The sequence below is a fragment of the Scardinius erythrophthalmus genome (genome assembly GCF_964197995.2).
Source record: "Scardinius erythrophthalmus genome assembly, chromosome: 18".
Taxonomy (NCBI): Eukaryota; Metazoa; Chordata; class Actinopteri; order Cypriniformes; family Leuciscidae; genus Scardinius; species Scardinius erythrophthalmus.
This window is the reverse complement of record NC_138238.1, coordinates 34363667-34384668: the sequence shown is the minus strand read 5'-3', so window position 1 is coordinate 34384668 and position 21002 is coordinate 34363667. Positions and strand designations below refer to the sequence as shown.

Genomic DNA, 21002 nt, shown 5'->3' with positions numbered 1-21002 from the left:
TATGTTTGTGTTCCCCCGAGAAACTTTTTGTTCAATCGCAAAATATTTTCCCCTGAGTGAATGCAATGTTTCTCATATCTCATATTTTTTTTCCACTCCCATGTCCCTTGGGGTCCATAGTAACCCTCCTGAACTGATGTCTGTATTATTATTCTTTTGTTTATGAGACATCAAAACTAATCAACAACTTTAATTGTAAAGTCGAATCAATTTATGATTTGAAATAAATGGTGCGCAATTGTTTAAATGTCAAAAACATGACATACTTTTGCTTACTTCTCTACATACACTACCATTCAAAAGTTTGGGGTAAAAAGAGAAAAGAAAGAAACTAATACTTTTATTCAGCAAGAACGCATTGAATTTATCAATGTTGTAATGCTACAAAATATTTAAATAAATGCTGTTCTTTTGAAGTTTTTATTCATCAAATAATCCTGAAAAATGTATCATGGTTTCTACAAAAATATTAAACTGTTTTCAACATTTCTTGATTTCTGAAGGATCATGTGACACTGAAGACTGGAGTAATGATGCTGAATATTCAGCTTTGACATCACAGCAATAAATTACATTTTAACATATATTCAAAATGAAAACAGTTATTTTAAATTGTAATAATATTTCACAATATTACTGTTTTTATTCTATTTTTTGATCAAATAAATGCATTAGCATAAGAGACTACTTTCAAAAACATAAAAAAATATTACCAACCCCAAACCTTTGAACAGTGTTAAAAAAAAAAGAAAAAAAAAAAAGGAAATCAACAGTACTCTCTTGAATTAATTGATATTTTATTTCTTTTATTAGGACAAAATACCAAGGCATCTGTCCACCAACCAGACGTACAGAGGAACATTTTGATGCTGGAGCAAAATATCACATTCCTGGAAACACACCGTACATCAGGTTGGGTTCTTATAATCAATAATCAAAACTCTGATTTACACAGAGAAGATAGGCTAACTATTTTTTTTCCTCATTTAATCTTATAGATACTTTGTGAGCTTCATTCTTCAGTTCCAGTTCCATGAGAAACTATGTCAAGAGGCTGGACATACTGGAGCTCTGCACAAATGTGATATTTACAGATCGGAAGCGGCTGGAGCTGTTTTACAGTAAGTATTGACTATACAGATCGAATGACTATACAGAATTGAATGAAAACACTGTATCATCGCAATGAATGGAAAGTCTGTACATCGGGATTGAGTGTTATTGTATTGTTTTTGGAAGGGAAGTCTTAAAGGCTGGCTCTTCAAAGCCTTGGCCAGAGGTGCTTCAAGAGGCTCTGGGCACTAACAAAATGAACGCCAGCTCCCTGATGAGCTATTTTGAGCCAGTTACTACCTGGCTACAGGAACAGAACAACAAATCCAAAGAGACGCTGGGCTGGCCTGATTTCAATTGGGTGCCACCAGTACCAGAAGGCTACCCTGAAGACATTGGTAAGACCATGTGCAGACTATCTTTATTAAAGTTGGCATGAAATGGCATTGAGCTTTTTCTTCCCTATTGTGACGTATATCTGAGTGAAACGGCTTCTTGAACAAGAAAAAAATGTAGGGTGGGATGATTGGATGGTTGTGGTTTGCTATTGGCTGATCTCATTTGAGTGACAGGTTGCCCCGCCCTCGCGCCAATAAACACGATCAGAGAAGAGAAGAGATGTTGCTGAGAGAGGGAGGGGAAATTATTATAGGATTAAAGATTATAAAGCACATGAATTTGCATAGATAGATCATTTATTATAAATGCTGCAATATTCAATATCAATATTTATCTTCACCACATAAATAATGATGGGAATGTGAAATATTAATATTTAGAAGAAACCGTTTAAAAATTTTATTGGCTACAGTGTACAAAACAACAGTTCTAGAAACCAGGACAAACAGTTTAACAATATTCTTGTATCCTTACTAGGCCTACTGAAGTCCTCCGATTTAATTTAACAGTACATACAGTCAATAACTTGAGGCCCTAGAGGTCACCTGCTGCGTTTTAATGAAACGAGAGAGAGCGTGTCCGCGTTGTGGTACGAGAGACATAAAAAGAAGCGGCACCTCAAATATCCAGATGAGCGCTCATTATACAGCATTGCTATTGGAAAATATCTGATCTCATGCATTTCAGAGAGCCATGTGAGAAATAAAAAATGATATTACGCATTACAAATAACACGTTTAGTCATGCATGCCCCCTGGCCTGCAGAAAGGGGAAACGTTGTGTCTCTTAGCTGCACACTTGCCAATGCTTTCCCCACAGAATTAGGCTACTTTTTAAACCATTTTATTGATATTTTAGGCCTACAAAGCCTCCTCAGAAAATGAGCAAAACTCATCCTCATGTTTTTCCTTAAAAGCCACTGGTAAAATAACAGATGAGATGCAGGCCAAAAAGTTCTTGGAGGAATACAACAGCACAGCCGAGGAGGTCTGGAACGCTTATACTGAGGCCTCCTGGACCTACAACACTGACATCACTGAAGCCAACAAGCAGATCATGGTGAGGACCAGACTGCTCTGGTACTACAACAACATTCATTCTCAGAGTCTCATGCTGCTGTTTTTTTGGCTTTAGCTGCAAAAAAACTTGGAGATGGCCAATCACACTAAGATCTATGGACTAGAGGCCCATAAGTACGACACCAGTGACTTCCAGGATGAGTCGGTGAAGAGAACCCTGATGAAACTGGGTGACCTTGAGAGAGCTATACTTCCTGAAGTAGAGCTCAAGGAGGTACAGAGAGACCTCTTTATTGCTTTGCAACCATACATTTTTACCATTGAACCCATGCCGAATGTCTTACCCCACTGTAAGTGCAATACTGTAAATGTGTTTTTTAATGGATTTTACAAACTGAAGTCTAAAATGTGTCTGTGGTAATTGATAGCAGGTCAAAGTTGCTGTTGATAGAGCTGAACTTGTGTTTTTTGGAAGACTAAAATATGACCTCAAATTTTTCATGTTCATAGTACAATAATTTGCTAGCGTCCATGGAGACCCTGTACAGTGTAGCGACAGTCTGCAAGGATGAATCAGATTGTCTGTCTTTGGATCCAGGTGAGTTAGCTTGCCATACCGTTTTAAAGTTTTATTAAAGACATTAATATTTTTATTTAGCAAGGATGCATTACACTGATCAAAAGTGACAGTAAAGACATTTATAGTCTTACAAAAGGATTTATAGTCTTCTGAAGGATCGTGTGACACTGAAGACTGGAGTAATGGTGCTGAAAATTCAGCTTTGCATCAAAGGAATAAATCACATTTTATATTACATTAGAATAGAAAAAAAAGTTATTTTAAATTGTAAAAATATTTCACAATATTCCTGTTTTTACTTGTGTTTGACCAAATAAATGCAACCTTGGTGAGAAGAAAACCAGAGAGAAATACAACTGATCATGTATTTCAAAGCAATGTGTGGAATTCAGCTCATAACGCCAAGTTACTAAAAGATTTTATTTGATGTTTTAGAAGTTATATACATGCTGTCTAAAAACCACTGTGTTTTTGTTAGTTATACTAACTGCAAACTGTTCATATTGAAACAGTGAACAATGAAAGTGCTTATAGAGTCTGTTTTTCATATCACAGCATGCCAAATTGATTAGTCCAACCCCCCTTATGCGCCGTTTTTGATGTGTTTGTGTTTTGTTTTTCAGATCTGAATAAGATCATGGCCGAGTCCAGGGATTATGATGAGCTGCTGTTCGCCTGGCAGGGTTGGCGTAATGCCTCGGGCAGAGAGCTCCGCAACAGCTACAAGAGATACGTGGAGCTTGCCAACTTAGCTGCAAAGAGCAATGGTAAATGCCTGAAAATAAAGCACATCTTGTATGAACATCTCTTGCAACACAGGACAGCTGGAGAAAGATATTTAATTTGAGGAAGATTGATGAAGGGAAGATTTGGTTTTCAGGCTACATTTTGAAAGAGTACAAACTTTTTCCAAGTGGCAGGCAACACACACTGACTGACTCACCATAAGAATATTACAACAGATCTTTCAGTGATGTTCTAATGTTGATTGTTTGTCCATTATCAGGTCACACTGATAATGGGGCATTCTGGCGTTCCCTGTATGAGACCCCCACCTTTGAACAGGATCTGGAGGCCTTGTGGAAGGATCTAGAACCGCTCTACCTCAACGTTCATGCTTATGTGCGCAGGGCACTGTACAAGAAATATGGACCAGAACGCATCAACCTTAAAGGACCAATTCCAGCTCATTTGCTCGGTGAGAGATGAACTATTCACATTAACGTGATTTGTACTTTTTATTGCAATATGCTTTGGTTAGAAAGTCTTACCAACAATATGTAATATGTTTCATGTTATCTAAACTCTCTTGCCCAGTAATATCAGGGTTTTCCATACAATGATGTAACTCGCTGCTTAACTACCATAGACCGATGCATTGTTGAAGAAATCTACTAGCTAGTCACGACAGTTTACCCAAACCGCATCGTTGCAAATTTTTCGTTCAACCACGTTGGTTAATGTTGTCACGCAGGTGTTGGGGTAATAACTTCTTTTAATTAATCAGTCGAATCAATGCCAGTTTTTTTTACTATGGCATCTGAGGACTAACTATCATTTTTCTGTTATTGTGCTTTATTTCCAGATTCAATCATATGCTCCTTGTGTACTAGAGCACGTACGCACATGGCACTTTAAATCTCTTGACAAACTAAAAGACGTAAATTAAATTTGTATATATTCAAAATGAAAGATATAGATCGTACTGAATGTCAACTACCTCAAGATAAGGATTTGAAAAATTAAGCATGAAAAAAGTAAGCATGAATGTCCACCCCTAAACATAACTGTCACTGGGGCATAGCAGATCATACGAAAACGTACGAATACGAATTAGCCACCAATTTACCATTTAGTCACAAACTGCCACGACTGTGTTGAACAAAACATAAATTATTACATTATTGATTCAGACTAATTATGTCTATTTATTCCCCATTGATGTACAGTAACTAACTATTAATGTGTCGAACTAATTTGGCTCCATTAAGAAGACTAGAGCATTCTTGGTGTATTGTTGTTGCACCATCATCCATATAAAAGTAGAACAGAATGGAATAGCTTGCTTGACAGTTGTAGTCAGCATTCACTTTCATTATGAAAAACAGCAGCTTTGTGTAGTTTTTGAATGACGTGAGAGTTTGTGAATGATGACAGAGAGGGTTTTTTTAAGAGGTTACTTTACTTTAAACCAAATCTGAATTCTTGCTACCTCAATTCAAATTCAGCACTTCAGAAGTCATTTTCGAATCAGTTCTAGTCCTTAGTTCTTTAAACCAAAGCTTTCTTTCACAGAAGTGGCAAAACACAGAAAAGGATTCAGTAAGACTAAAACAAAGGCTAAAGTTGCTGAAATCTACACTGTTTCTGTTAAAAAGTACTTTGCGGATTGACATCTTTTTTTTAGTTGTTGAGGGTTTACATTGATATTCTGTAGTTGTTTGCGGCAACTCCAAAAGAATCGACAGGATTTAATGTGCATTCAAAATCGTCAAGCGTGACTGTGTGAGTGTGTCTGTACATATTAGGTATGCACGTGTGGGAAATTGTGTGTACTTGTGTTTGTGTGTATGCAATGGTTCCACTTCCACATGACTGGAGATTAAATGACTTGGAATTCCAATCCCAGTGGTTTCCTCCAGTGCCAGTGGTCAGAGATATTACACTATCTCTCACTTCCTGCCGTTCAGTTGGCTGATATTTTTCTTTGCTTGTTTTTTCTTAGGAAACATGTGGGCCCAAACATGGTCTGGGATCATGGACCTTGCCATTCCGTTCCCTGATGCCACACAAGTGGATGCTACTCCAGCCATGATTGCCCAGGTAAGATCAAAACTGAAAACACATTCTTTAATCTATTCCCTGATCACAGTCTGAACTCTTGGAAAAGGTTCCATGTGTGTCATTCTCTGAATGCAGTGACTATTTATTAAGCGTTAAAGAAGGTGTTGTTTACACTGAGTGCAAATAGTGGTAGAAACTGTTTGCACCAAGTGTAAATAGCAACAAATTGCATCTTGTTTACATGGAGTGCAAATAGGCATGATAGACATATTTCATGCCTCCTTGTGCATACAAAAAATCATTGGATTATTGGAATTCAGGCAGTTAAATTAAATATTTGGGAATTTAAAATGATATTTAATGCAAAAGACATTAATAACCTTGAAACTTTTTTTGGTTTGGTTTAGAATCTTTTAGTAAAGATGTACTGTGCGATGGCATATAAATCTATATTAACTTTGGTTTCCATCTAGTAAACCGCTCTTTGTTTCTTCAGGGTTGGGACGCCAAGCGGATGTTTGAGGAATCAGACAAGTTCTTCACTTCTCTGGGTCTTCTACCCATGCCTCCTGAGTTCTGGGCCAAGTCCATGCTGGAAAAGCCAACTGATGGCCGTGAAGTGGTCTGCCATGCCTCTGCTTGGGACTTCTACAACCGCAAAGACTTCAGGTACATGCCTCATATCGCAGCAAGATGGTCATACTCAGGCATGGTGGCACACTCTCAGAAAAAAAATGGCACAAAAGCTCTCACTGGGACGGTAGTCCTATGGTACCAATTAGGTACGAATATGTACATTTTTGATACCAATACATACAGTATGTACCTTTAAGGTACTAATATGCACTCTTGGTACAAAGGTGTAGGCCTACCTTTTGAAAGGGTACTGCCCCAGTGATAGCTTTTGTACCTTTTTTTTTACAAGAGTGCAGGAGAGGTGAGATATATTCAATAACAAATGCTGTGGTACCACATATAAAAACCAATAAGATTTTTTGATGAAGTTAGTTTCAATAACATCCCAAAAATCACCCAAGATGGTGAAAATTGTTCAATATATTTAAAATGGACTACATATACAATGCTTACTAGAGTATCCCCTTGTGAAAAAGAAGTGCTTAATTGTAGTGAATGTGTACTTCAAATCTTAAAAGGATGCTAAAGTGTACTTCTTTTTCTCAAGCGTCAAGTTATTAGCTTAGGAACAAACTCAACTGTTGATGTGGAGCATTATTTGTATAATGTATAAAGTTTCTATGTACAGTACAGTGTGTGGTTTTGTCTTGATTCAGTCACTATGCTGCCTATAGGCAGTAAACAACAACAAATCTTGCTAGTTTTTAGAAAAAGCCTATATTTCACAGTGTCCTAAGTTGTCTGCCAGGCCAAATAAACCACAATTTCACCTATTCCTGTTATTCATTTCATAAGGGGAGGATGTTGGAGCTGAAATGACATCTGAAACAACAGCTTTTTAGCCTTTTCCTTCCCATGTGTTATTTTGTGAACCTCACTGTGAACCTTTTCCCCATCCTCTTACCATCTCTAGGATCAAGCAGTGCACGGTGGTGACCATGGATGACCTCATCACTGTGCACCATGAGATGGGCCATGTTCAGTACTTCCTGCAGTATAAAGATCAACCCATCTCTTTCCGTGACGGCGCCAACCCTGGATTCCACGAGGCCATTGGTGACGTATTGGCCCTGTCAGTCTCCACACCTAAACATCTTAAGAGCATTGGCCTGCTGGACAAGGTGGAGGAAAATAAAGGTACATCCGCAATGAAGCTTGCAACAAAACACACGTTAAATGCCAATCCAAACTCTAAGTGGTTTTTACTGATCTGTAGAGAGCACCATCAACTTCCTGATGAGCATTGCCTTGGATAAGATTGCCTTCCTGCCTTTCGGCTACCTGATGGACCAGTGGAGGTGGAAAGTATTTGATGGAAGGACCTCAAGCTCAGAGTACAACAAAGAGTGGTGGAACCTGAGGTGACCATTCTTCTAATCCACACCGTTAAAGGGGTAGTAGGGCCCTATGATTCCCGTGATGTAGAATCCAGTCTTACTGTAAAATGCGGAAAGTCTCGGAATTTGGCAAATTTGGATGAATCAATCAAATGTATGGCTGTACACTCAAATCACAATATAGACTAGTGTCTGTGAATGTTAAACCGCAAAAAGACTATTTAAACAGGAAGTCTACACTGTAAAAAATTATTCTGTGGCTTAGTAAATATTACAGAAATTTTTAACTTTATTAACTTAATAAAATCTCTGTATATCGTTTACTTGATTGTTTGAGTTAAACATACCAAAATAATTGAGTAAAAATCCAACAGTTAATTTTATCTAAAATTTACAGAAATATTTAAGTTTTTTTCAATAAAATAATTTAGTATTTGACTAACCAATTATTTCTTTATAATATACTTAATATATATGTGAAATTTCTATCAAAATATTTGAGAATGTTTAATTAAACTGATCTGTTTCAAGAAACAAAAAAATTACTTAATTCAAATCAATATTATTAATATATTTAACGCTCTTAAAATTGAGTAAGTTTACTCAATTAAAACAATGCCCCCCCCCCTCCCCCACCCTCTGACGTGACGAAAACTCGACGGTTGGAGTGAGCGTGGCTGTTTGAACTCTCCAGTCTCCAGAACAACAGCTCTCTTCTCAGCGTCGCAGATTTGGTGCATTTTCACTGTGAAATTCAGGTTGGTGTATGTTTTATTTTATCTATAAAATCATTACTGTGCTTTAAATCATATTTAATGCAAAACAACATAGCCTACAGAGGCGTAATTCGACACCTAAACGAGACGAGAGCCGCGTTTGTCTTTTTGCGTGATTGAAACGCTTTGCATAAACACATGACTGACTTTCATAATGATAATGAATATAATTATTATCATTTGGATGATAAAATGTCCTCAGAACTATCACTTTTTGTTTATTGGCAGGTTATGTCAGTCGCTCGCAGTATATTTCGGCTGTGCCTCAGACAGTGACTGTGAGTGAAATGCAGGACGGCGGTATGAAGTTCAAAGTTCACCCGCAGAGCACGAGTCTGTCTCCGGCACGAGGACCAGCGCAGATTCGGTGGATATTGGATAACAGAGTGGTTGATTAGACTTGAATTTGGCTACCTGAATGTTTAAATATTTCATTTTTACTTGTTAAATAAGTTTAAATGCAGGCAATATTGTATACATGAAAAAACAGTCTAAAATGTGCTGTATTGCTGTACTCATTGAAAATAAAGGCCAATGTAATGTATAATGGTGGTTGTCTGGAGTACTATTTTTACAAAGGTTTAGAGAAAATAAAAAAGTTAATATTACTCATTAATAAAAACAGTTAATATTACTCATAAATATTGTTTTTTTAATGTTTAAATGTTAAATTATTTCTACTCAATTTTATTTGTTAATGTACCAGATGCAGTTACTCAGATTTACTTAATTTTTTTACTTGCATTTACTCAATTCATACAGTATATTTCATTGATTTCACAGCTTTAAAATTTACTCAATTTTTTTGAGTGTAAAAATGTTTCACCAATAAAATTGAGTAAATAATAGTTAAACTTTTTACAGTGTACATGTTCTGTGTGTCTCTGTGTGAATGAGCGCCACCGTTTGATCTTCTACGCATACTTAAGCACACGTGACGCTTGTGGTGGTTTTTGTTTCTGCCGTCTCACTATTTGAGGACATGAACAAATTAACTTCATCTCCAGAGTTGCTCTGAGACTCAATTCACCAGTATTTCATATGCTGTGTCTCATTTCGAAAGGCCCTATGTCATTGAGTTTGCCTCATTTCAGAACAGTAACCATTATGTTTTAAAGAAAGACAGAAATTACAATAATTTACGCCTCATGAGGAATAACAGTCAGTTTTATAATAGTTGTTTTTATGAAATGAGGCAACCTTGATGATGTATGTGGCCGACAAATGCGACTGTCACTAGACTGTGCAGTAGTAATCCAAAGAATGAGATGACGCTTAGTTCAACTGTATTGATTGTTCTTTAATGGTGACTTGGACACACAAGCATCTGAATCAACCACACACATTTAGCATAGCTAATAAAACATTGCTCTTGGAAATAAATGAATTTGCCCTTAAAGTTAAACCCACCTAGTGCTCGAATTGTGCCCTCGCTTCTTCTTGCGTACCAGCACTTCTGACATGTTGCCGGTACCAGGGGCTTCACTAGACCCTTTCTCTACTTGTACATGAATTTGTGATCGCCTCAGTCCCCTTTTAAACCTCATATGCAAACATGGCAGGCTTCGGCTCCTCTACATCTTTCACAGTGCGTTTTTGAGCTATTAGCGCTTATTCAACTTGTTCAGTTCCCAGCGGCGCAGTGTCAGCGTCAGAACCTTAGCTGAACTGACAAAAGATTTGTGAAAAATTGTGATAATTAAAATATATATTTTTACAGTGCAGTGTATGTGCAGATGATGTTGTTGATGTGTTCTGAAAGTGTTCTAGCAATACTACTGGTTTTTGTTTGAATGTTGAGCTGCAGCTCATTGGCCACTGATGCAACAACAACCAATCAGCTGTGCTATATAGATAATGTAATGATCGTTAGAAAATGAGTTTTAGACCTATCAGGCTGCGCCATCTAGAGTTTCATTCCAGAACTAATCATTTGATCGATGCATTGATTTATATCTAAACATTGTTATTGTTGTTTGCTTTCAGTTATATTAACATGTAAATTGTGCAATATGTAAAGTTTGTACCAGAGCTGAATTTTTGTATTTTATTGTAACAGAATGAAGTACCAGGGACTGTGTCCACCTGTACCTCGCACTGAGGACGACTTTGACCCTGGTGCAAAGTTCCACATCCCAGCTAATGTGCCCTATGTCAGGTATAGATAACAATACAATAAATCATCAATGTGAAAATATCTATAATGTTACACAACAGCCTTTGGATTGACTATATATTTGGTCTGGCTCCAATAGGTACTTTGTGAGTTTTGTAATCCAGTTCCAGTTCCACAAGGCCCTGTGTGATGCCGCCGGTCAGCCAGCACCGCTCCACAACTGTGACATCTACCAGTCCAAAGACGCAGGGAAACTCCTGGGGTCAGTGAATCGCTGATGACAAACTGAGACTGTTTACAGTTTTTACAAAGCACTACGAGTAATGAAGTTTTTTTGTCATTTTTGTCTCCTCTTGTCTCAGTGATGTGATGAAGATGGGCTTCAGTAAACCCTGGCCTGAAGCCATGACTTTGATTACTGGCCAGCCCAAAATGTCAGTTCAGCCTCTGATGGAGTATTTCCAACCGCTCATCGACTGGCTGGAGGAGGAGAACAAAAAGAACGGGGACGTCCTGGGATGGCCAGAGTACGACTGGGCACCATACAAAAGTAAGCATGGAGTTCATGAATCAACATTTACCACTGAAGTGTTTTATTGAAAAATAAATGTGCTTCTGCTGGGAAACTGGAATGAATTTGAGCCAAATGAATTGGAACAGAATAAAATTGTATTTATTTCTTGATCATCAGATGTGAGTTAACCAATCCCAACAACTACTTCCCAAGCTCCAACACAATTTCAAATCACTGGATTTAGGTGATTCTTCCAATGGAGAAAATTTCTTTTCTGAATGTAACAATAAAAAAAAAATCATAAAACAATTTGTATTTTTCAGTAGTTATAATATTTTGGAATGTGTTTACTAAGCTTTTTTAATATATGCAAATATTTTTGAGCTCTAAAAAGTTTGGACTAGTTCCCTACCACTTACCAGAGGAAGTTAATGCGTCTTAACTTCCTTTCTATAAAATACATTTCTAAAAAGCTGCCTTTCATAAGCTTTTCATGAGGATCTGATTTTTTAGTTACAATTTCAGAATCACTGCATTCTGTAAAGTCACCTTATTACACCCCGCCCACTTTTAATACTTCGTCATATTTAACTACTTCGTCCTGTAAGAAGGAGTTGATGGAGCAGCAATGTAAAATTATATGTAAATAAGAAGGAATGAGAATATTTATGGTTAAGGATAGGAGATTAGGTAATTTGTTAAATATAAATGATTAAATAAATTATATAAAATCAGTTGTAAGAAGTGTTTGATGTTTTCAGGAAGCTAGAGACACCTTCTACTGACCTTCATGTGGATACATTTCACCATTTAAATTTCATAAGTAATAAACCAAGATGGTATTAATTTGCAAACTTGATGTGACTTATTCCTTCTAACTAGAAGACTTAATTCATTTAAGTTTTAAGGTGAATCTACAGAGCTCACATTATATGGTTTAATAATAAATGACTGACAGGTAACATCTGTAAAGGTTTATAAAAATGACTATTCATAACAGGTAAAATCTGGTCACATTGTAAAGGTTTACAGGAAGGACAAGTTTCACCTTCCTTTCATAGAGGAGATTGGTAATGGTGAAGCCTCTGTCTACCATAACTTCATCGCCTGGACGAAGTTATTAAGTGCACGATATTGAAGAAAAATGCGATATGCGATAACTCATTAAAAATGCGATATTCAATATGCGATACGATAATGCTAAGTGTATAAAATTAACTTAAATTAGATTTAAAATTATATAACCTACATACGTGTTTCACATTCTTTTTGTGACAAGAAAACATCCCTTCAACTTGTGAAAGTGAACAGCAGTGTTTTACTGTAGCATAAGAAGTGTTATTTTAACATCAGTGTAAACCACGGGGTTAAGGGGTTCAGGTTACATTAGGTCTATTTAACAACAGAAACTGAATAATCAAATGTAAAAATAAAACACTGCTTAGTTTTCACTGTATGAATTAAATATATATACTTATTCTCATTAAACATGCCCTACATGTTGTGTTTGGAAATTGCTCTCTGAACACTTCTCCTCCATGATGTCAAGCAAACGCGAAATCACCTTGCTTATAATGGACTGAGAAACACCAAACCTTTCAGCAAGATCACCCTGCAATAAATTAAGATGAAGAATCATCAGAGTAATCAGGAGCTGATCCCAAGTGTGTAGCTGAAAGCTGTTGGTGTGTGAACTGGTAAGGTGCTCGGCAACTGAATGGAATGCATCCAATGTCGACCATGTGTAGAGCTGACAAAGGTGGTCGTTTCTCAGCAGAGTTATGTACTATGGCACTGGCTCTACGCATTGTGTTCCCATTTCAGATGTAGGTGGCTTCAGGTTGAGTTGAGATTGTGAAGCGTAGTTGTGGTCAGAGACAGATGGATCCTCCCATTGTGTGTCTGCATCACAGGTCTGGGGCATGTGGCTGTGATCCTCCTCACAGTTGTCCACTGCAACACTGACGCTCATCAATGATCTAAGGAAATAATATAACCATAAACATTTTTACATTAGTACTTAAAGTGTAAGTTGCAGGTTAAATTTTTCACGAAGATAATGCAATGTGTTTATTAAACAAAGATAAGAACCACCCACCATTGTTTTTTATACCAAAATGCTGATATAATATGAAAAGATGGCACTTTTAACGGTGGTTTTAACCGCTCCCGCTCCCTTCCACTAGATGGGGCGTGACGTCATAAGAGGAACTCACTAGTAGAGCTACCGTACACTAGCAGCTATAGATGCCTTACATAACTTCAGAAAAGTTGGTTGTATGTTTTATTTGATAAAAAAAAAATTATGGATAAAATAACTCAACTGTAAACATACTCGTGTGTGCTGACTTCAAGGGGACCGTGATCCTGCCTGAAATAAGAATACGCTATTCGCAAAACAAACGGGTTCAGGCACGTCAGATCAGCCGGTCGCAGGTCGAGCTGTTCCACTAAACTCCAAAACGCGTTCACCTCACGGCAGCACATACTCTCCACTGCTGATTCAATTGGGTGGCATAGCCCACACAAACACAGTGATGGGGACATCGATCTCTCTTTTTCTCTTCTGACAATAAACATCGCTAATTAAATCGTGAGAAATTGATAATGCGTGGATTGAGGAAGGGTATTACATGACGTTTGAGGCATCGATGAGACTAGCGATTGGTGCCTGTGCAGTGTGTGCATCTCTAACGTTACCGCTCTGATTTGGACTGACTTACTGTAAGTAAATAATGTCTTCAGTCGTTGTCCCTCCTTGCTATTCTACATGACGGCAATATTTTGAAAAGACTCGCTTGTTCCGTTATATTATCCGGGTTAAGTTTGCACCAGACTAGCTCTAACGTAGCTAATGTTACTCACCTGGCCAACCCTCCTCACACCAAGCATTAATAACTCTTTGAGTGCCATGGCTGCCCTCTCTCACGCCTGACCAGTTAAAAATTGTAGGGCTGTGGTCCATAAAGAATTTGATGGTTTCCCACATCCTCAGTCATTTTCCAAATAGCCACAATACAGTTAGAATCTAGCAGAGTATGTGTTTGCAAGTTCCTCTTGTGACGTCATCACCCAGTAACTGAAAAAACACGCTACCTTTGAAGAAACCCCAATAAATGTTATTTTAACGCATTTTAAGACAGAAATAATTAAATATATACATATAGAGCACTTTAATTTACACATTAATTGGCTGTGGTGGTTAACCTGCAACTTGCACTTTAAAATAGATCATGAGAATGAATTTATGATGGCACTCATACTTAGAACAGTGTGAAAAAGAGAGATGCATTAAAAACGAGACGGTATACACACAATCTCCTAACTCTACATAGGTCAATATCAATATCTGAATGAGAGATGTAGCTAGCTGGCCTCCTTACAGGAATAATGTGAGCTATTGTACGACTGTAATGTACCATAATATACTGTACTATCGTGAATATTCATTCATTCATTCTTTATTTAAGACCCTTAGGTCCATATCACAAAGTAAACGAAATATAAGAAATATGACATATATAGGTAGCCAATGGTAATTCGTTGTATTCTGTAAACGGCTCATTACTAATCTTAAATGTATTCATAGAACGGACTTCACGAAGCTAACAAACACATAGATACTAGTTAAGTTAGGTACGTTAACAACAGTTAGGTAAGTTAGCTAAGTTAGCTTACCTGAATCTGACAACCTGTTCAGCACCCGGCGGGACTTTTTTACCAGTACATCGTAGCCGAGCCTTTACTCGGGGTAAGGGTGTTCGTCAGTCGGCTTCCCGTCCATAAAATGGTACGAACACACATAAGAGCATAAGAACGCTTGGGTGGGCACTTCAAGTTTAGCGCCTTCCGCCATTGCCTCAGGTGCTCCTCGTCTTTAGGTGGTGGTGGGTGTACATCGTAAAGTACACCACAACATTCCGATCGCTTTACATTGTGTTCGTAACACCGTTGGTTAAATTTTTCTATCCTCTTAATCCAATTGTTATGGCAGCCCCTAACTGAACATATCCTCCTGGGACCCAAGAATAGACTTTTGTCCACTGTAGTGGACATTATATTTTAGTGAATTTCTCTGACATCATACATGTCACATGACACAACCTGGGTGTCCTGTAAAGAGCACATTCAGGACTTTTCAGAGATACCAAATGTTTGGAGGTTTCACCATGAAAACAACTTCTCCTTGGTCTTTAAAAATGTCTGACATTAATTTAGTGATCAAATGTAGCCTTCTTATGGAAATATGATAATATATTGTAATTATAATTTAAATTGGACTACTTTTCAAATTGTATTTCATAAAACAACATCTCAGGAAAATGTTATGGGGTTTCAAATAAAAAAAATTACTTTCTGTTACAGAACAGGGCATTGATTTCATACGTGTCCACTGTAGAGGACACCAGGACTTAAATCATGTTTATCAGGCATTCTGGGAGACACAACAAGTGAATATGGAAATAAATTATAGATCAATATTCCTATGAAATATTAGATACTATTATTAAAATGTTGCCAATTATTACTCCAATTATTACACTTCTTTTTTCATTAAATGTTGCTCCAAGAACACATTAATGTGCAAATTAGATACAGTTTATATATACATTGCATTGAATGGGAATATTAATTTATGGACATTTTACCCACATATTGCATAAAGTAAAATGGTGTATCGATTCATTCCGTTATTTCTTTCATAACATAGTTGAGAATCATCTTTATACAAATTTTGGTTGAAAAAATCCTGAAACCCCCAAATTTATTGGTGATTGAAAAAAAATCCCATTGTTTTTGCCTATACATATAATTTCATGTCATTTTATTTTTTAAACAACTTAGTCCTGGTGTCCACTACAGAGGACATAGCATAACGTATGAATAAAATATTGTTTTTCAAAAATGTTTTTTTACCATTTGTTTATTGTGCTCTAAACAGTGTGATGACATGGAAAAAAACTAAATTCAAAAAACTTTTTTTTTCTGGGTCCCAGGAGGATAAAATACTTGACATATTTTACCGTTACAACTATAGAATTACGTCTAGAAACTAGCATAGGTCCTCTCAGCCGGAAGTAAGATGACAAAACGAACGTAATGGCGTCACCCTTGTTGTCGTGGAAAATAAGGGTGAATACAGTTTTTTTTTTAGCTATGATGGAAATGAGAACGTCTCTCAGTGACAGAAACTCAGAATTATCATTCATTTTTAAGATTTTAAAATCATTTTATGTTAGTTATAATATTTAAGAATTTTAATAAGAAATAATCGCTTTCTTTTCAATATTTTTCTTAATTGTTACCTGACTACTATAGCTAACTTCCTCAGCATTTATAATTTTCACTTGACGAGCTAAAATAACATATATATACATATATCTTTAAAAAAAAAAAATACAAAATGAACATGGACACTATTCAAATTAAAAAACGGATTCAAAAATGACTAAAAACTATAACAGTATCTCAATAATACTAAAGTAACATGGGTTTTTACAACTTTTTCTCCAAGGTAAACAATGTCATTACCATCAATACCAAAATTGCAGACCATGGCACTTTAACTAACAGAATGCTCCCACACTTCTCACCTTGTTAGTTCCAGTGACGTCCGTGAAGCCGAAAGCAGTCAGCTTCCTGGGATTGAGTGTGGATGAGGCAGGCGCTGCAGCGGGTCAATGGATCCTGCTGGTTCTGAGCATCGTCTTCCTGCTCGGCATCGTCTTCTTCGTCTACAGATACAGGAAGACTAAACGCTTACAGGACAAATCAATGTCTCAGATGGAGCTCAAGTAAAATGATTCAATAAGGAAACTATTCTATTCTTACCATTTGCAGTCATTAATTTTTTGACAAGATTCACCTCTTTTTGAATGTAATGTATATTTATTATTTTTGGTCAAATTTGTTTGACTATGCAATGAAAAGTGACTTGTAATTTATTTGTAAAAAAAAAAAAAAAAAAAAAAAAAAATTCAATGTTTCACTGCTGTTTTCAATTATTTGTACTGTCTTAACTGTGTACATTTCTGATTGATTCTACTGGTAAACCTTTATAGAAAATAAAGAATTATACAGACGTTCTGGCTTCGCTTATTGTCTGAGCGCAAGAACATTTAATTAAAACAGCAGCCTTCAGTTTTTAAAAACATTTTAATATCAGTACAATATATTTAAAACGCCTTTAAATATGTCTTTTTTGTGTGTGGACATACAGTATATTTTCTCATCTTAAATACCTACCCAGGGGTGCGTTTCCCGAAAGCATCGTTGGCCAACTATGGTCGCAAGTTCATCGCAATGTCCATTGAACTCTATTGGTAACGACGGAACTTGCGACCATAGTTGGCCAACGATGCTTTCGGGAAACGCACCCCAGGTCTGAGGTATACAAGCACTGTCATTTTGTTTGCTCAGAATGTAATGAAGTATAGTGGTTTGCTAAATCTGCTCTAGTTTCCAACTCTTTACAATAACAACTGAACAACAATGCACTCAAATCCACCATATGATTATATCAAATTCCACTAAAATATGAAACTTACTCCACTTCACCTTATCATCTTATACAATATATCCTCATCATTGAGAGTGGACTGATCTGAGATGCTTTTGAAATGAAACCTGCAATCCATGTGGCTTGGCAGTACAATGGCTGTACATATTTTATAGAAATATAGCATTTGTTCAAGCATACATCTACATTCTTCACTTGTAAAATTAATCGCACCAACATGACAGTAGTTCTCTTGTAGTTGTTCCTCTGCAAAAAAGGGTCAACACAATACAATTTGACACAGTAGAGACAAAGATATTATTAATTATTAACAAAAACATATTTTACTGGACGTCTTAACTAAATGAATAAACAAGAACTAAATGACTGACCACAATTTCTAGTTATATTACACCACAGAATCAACAAAAACTAAACATTGGCTCAAACAATAAGTGGAGTTTGGGGCAGGAATATTGAACAATTACATGTCAGTTTGGATTTTTGCTCATATGATACAAATATGTTTTTTTTTTCTGCATTGCAGTAATGAGAATTGAATTGTGCTTAACTGTCATAAATTGACGCAAAACAAAATATCCTATATATATATATATATATATATATATATATATATATATATATATATATACATAAACATATTTCAGTCAAGAAACTCTAAACGTGCGCTGATTGGTTCCTCTAACGCTGACCAGACATCCATCCTCAATCAATAAACATGTAGGCTACAGTATTTCGTACCTTAGCCTGTGATCGCCCTGCTGCGCGATTATGAAAACTTCTGTTTATCCTTCCTCCTCCCCAGCACCACTTATAGAGATCTGTACAATTCTTGTACTTGCTCAGCATTAGCGTAGCAGATCTCGTCTGCCAAAATCAAGCAAACGTACTTGCCCCAGTCAGTAATGTCTCTTTTTGGGGAACATCACAATAAAGAGTTAGCAGATATTAAACAGACAGTCTAATACTCTAATGAGAGTTAGTTGACATGTAGTTGTAAAGTTACTTATAGTCAACAGAATGTTCAAAAGGGACCATCAACCAATGTTGGTTAAATAATACACTCCAAGAGTTGTCATGACTGAAATATATTTGAGGGTTTTTTTCATTCACCCAACAAATTCTGATAGGAACATAATGATTTGAGCAAACATTTTACACACTTAGACATTGTAGTCTTAAAAATAAAGGTTCCAAAAGGAGATTTTCACAGCGCTGCCATAGAAGAACCCTTTTTGGTTCCCCAAAGAAGCTTTCAGTGAACAGTTCTTATAAGATAAATTCTTTTCTTTTTAAAAATGTTCATTTTAATAATCTGAAGAACCTTTTTTCCACTTTAAAAAACCTTTTGTGCGCTGGAAAGGTTCAGTGGATGTTAAAGGTTCTTCATGGAACCACTGATGCCAATAAAGAACCTTTGTTTTTAAGAGTCTTTCTCCATGGGAGGAAGTAGCTGGAAAAATAGACAAGTGTTACAAAATAAGCATCAAAACAAAATGCAATTGAATTCAGCAGAACTGGAAATCGTGTCTATTTCCTCAGTGCTGTTTTATGAGAACAGCTCTCAGATCAGTTATAGCATGATGGAAATGTCAAGTAAAAATGACCCACTGCTTTGGCAGGTAAACTATAGCAGACATCTTCTGACCTCAACATAAGGGGGGAAGTTAGTATATCACCTTGATTACATCAAAAACTATTATAGTGGAATGAAATTAAAAAAGCAATAAAGCACACGCTTGAAACCAACACATATTCACATGTTCATGAAGATTGAAAAATAGTCAAATAAATCAATTCATCATTACTAGGTTAGAGACGTCCCAGACAATGCCGAAAATCTGGCTTTGCTGAAAGTGGTTTAATGGTCTACAAAACATGATATTGCACACAGACCAACAAACATTTCAAAACATATTCTCAATAGCTCACTGCGTGTGAATGATGGCTCCAAACGCCAGTGTCCAGTGTCTGTTGAGTTGTCCGGGGTTAACAAAATACATCCTCCAATCGTCACGCTCCCCTGGCTCTGGACGGAGAGAGGTGAAGAGGTCAGTAGTAATATTCATGCATTTCTGTCCAGTTGGTGACCCAGAGTTTCTTGCTCAGTTCTTGCTCGGGCTGAAAGGCCAAGTTATAGCGTTCCTCTTTGCGTATTTTCACACCGTGGTACTTTGGCATTATCCTGTAGTAAACAGCCCTCTTGAAGAAACCACACTGCGCAAGACAGACAGAGAATCAAAGAAATAATTCAGGTAAGAGTAACAGGTATGCTTCTTCTCATTTACTCATCCTAACCTATTTTTTGAGGTGGTTTTCATGAAAGTATGCTGCAAAGCTCAGAAAAACGTCACAAAAGCAATACCAATTTAAGTAATCCATATGACGTGTGCACTATATTTCAGATCTTGTGAAGCCATTTGATAAATTTGTGAGAAACAGACCAAAATTTAAACTGTTATTCACTGAAAAACTTAATTTCACTCCTTCGTTTCTCATTTGCTTTGTTCAAATATGCTGGCCATGATTGTTCATGTGACACAAAACATGTGAAAAGTTGTCTGGCATCAAATTTTAATTGAATGCAAGCACAAATGACATTAGTCATATTTATCATACTTTTTTTATGTTTTTTTTGTTGTCATTTTTGGAGCTTTGCAGTAAAAATCCACTTTCCTTGATAAAAAAAATAGCAGCTTGGAAATTGTGCATATCATTTTGTGTTCACAGAAGAAAATAAATAATATGTGGTTAGTAAATGATGACAAAATTTTAGTTTTGCGGTGAATATGTAACTGTATAAATGCATAAACATGATTAAAGATCATAGGTTAAAAAAAAAATAAAAAAAATAAAAAAAAAAGAATATTTTGCTTCAATAGAATGAAACAGTCAGGCCCCGGAAGTAAAAACTCCATTCATTTTCTACATAGGGAAATTTATCTTTAAGGATAAAACTTTAAAGACAGACATACTGTGAGCTACGAGGTTGTTAATCAATGGTATTTGCTTCTGCTGAAGTATCAGCCTGCATTATTTCAACTTATTTTTAAAATAATTGTTTAACAGCAAAATATGTGGGTGAAAAACTACATTACCCATGATGCTGTACAGCAAATTCTACCAATCAAGAGTCGGGAAAAAGCAAAACTCGCCTAAATAGCTTTTTAGCTCCGCCCACTCCCATGAAGCACTCCGGATGCCACAATCGAGTCAGTTTCCCTACGCTCTCAAATACTTTTTAATTTGATTATGCTGTTCGCAAAGC

The 21002-nt window shown here is 36.5% G+C and overlaps 2 protein-coding genes across 4 annotated transcripts in view; one reads left to right on the top strand and one right to left on the bottom strand.

Moving 5' to 3' along the window:
- The window catches only part of ace (angiotensin I converting enzyme (peptidyl-dipeptidase A) 1), a 32480-nt gene extending 15183 nt beyond the window's left edge, over positions 1 to 17297 (top strand). Inside the window, exons 10-25 of one of the 3 annotated variants that reach the window (XM_081392185.1) lie at positions 814 to 912; positions 999 to 1121; positions 1240 to 1451; positions 2369 to 2511; positions 2587 to 2745; positions 2982 to 3069; positions 3675 to 3818; positions 4058 to 4249; positions 5777 to 5874; positions 6332 to 6504; positions 7385 to 7608; positions 7688 to 7832; positions 10644 to 10742; positions 10840 to 10962; positions 11063 to 11250; positions 16817 to 17297. In XM_081392185.1, the coding sequence (XP_081248311.1) occupies positions 814 to 912; positions 999 to 1121; positions 1240 to 1451; positions 2369 to 2511; positions 2587 to 2745; positions 2982 to 3069; positions 3675 to 3818; positions 4058 to 4249; positions 5777 to 5874; positions 6332 to 6504; positions 7385 to 7608; positions 7688 to 7832; positions 10644 to 10742; positions 10840 to 10962; positions 11063 to 11250; positions 16817 to 17013 (2407 nt within the window). In that variant the 3' untranslated portion in view covers positions 17014 to 17297. Of the gene's footprint in view, positions 1 to 813; positions 913 to 998; positions 1122 to 1239; positions 1452 to 2368; positions 2512 to 2586; positions 2746 to 2981; positions 3070 to 3674; positions 3819 to 4057; positions 4250 to 5776; positions 5875 to 6331; positions 6505 to 7384; positions 7609 to 7687; positions 7833 to 8812; positions 9130 to 10643; positions 10743 to 10839; positions 10963 to 11062; positions 11251 to 11391; positions 11497 to 16816 lie in introns of those variants that run through there. The other 2 variants (XM_081392186.1, XM_081392187.1) reach the window with 2 other exon arrangements.
- A 1511-nt stretch (positions 17298 to 18808) lies between these two features.
- itga3b (integrin, alpha 3b) overlaps positions 18809 to 21002 on the bottom strand; it is a 55018-nt gene continuing 52824 nt past the window's right edge. The window contains exon 26 of the mRNA XM_081392550.1: positions 18809 to 19951. The gene's annotated coding sequence lies outside the window, so the exon portion shown is untranslated. The remainder of the gene's footprint in view (positions 19952 to 21002) is intronic.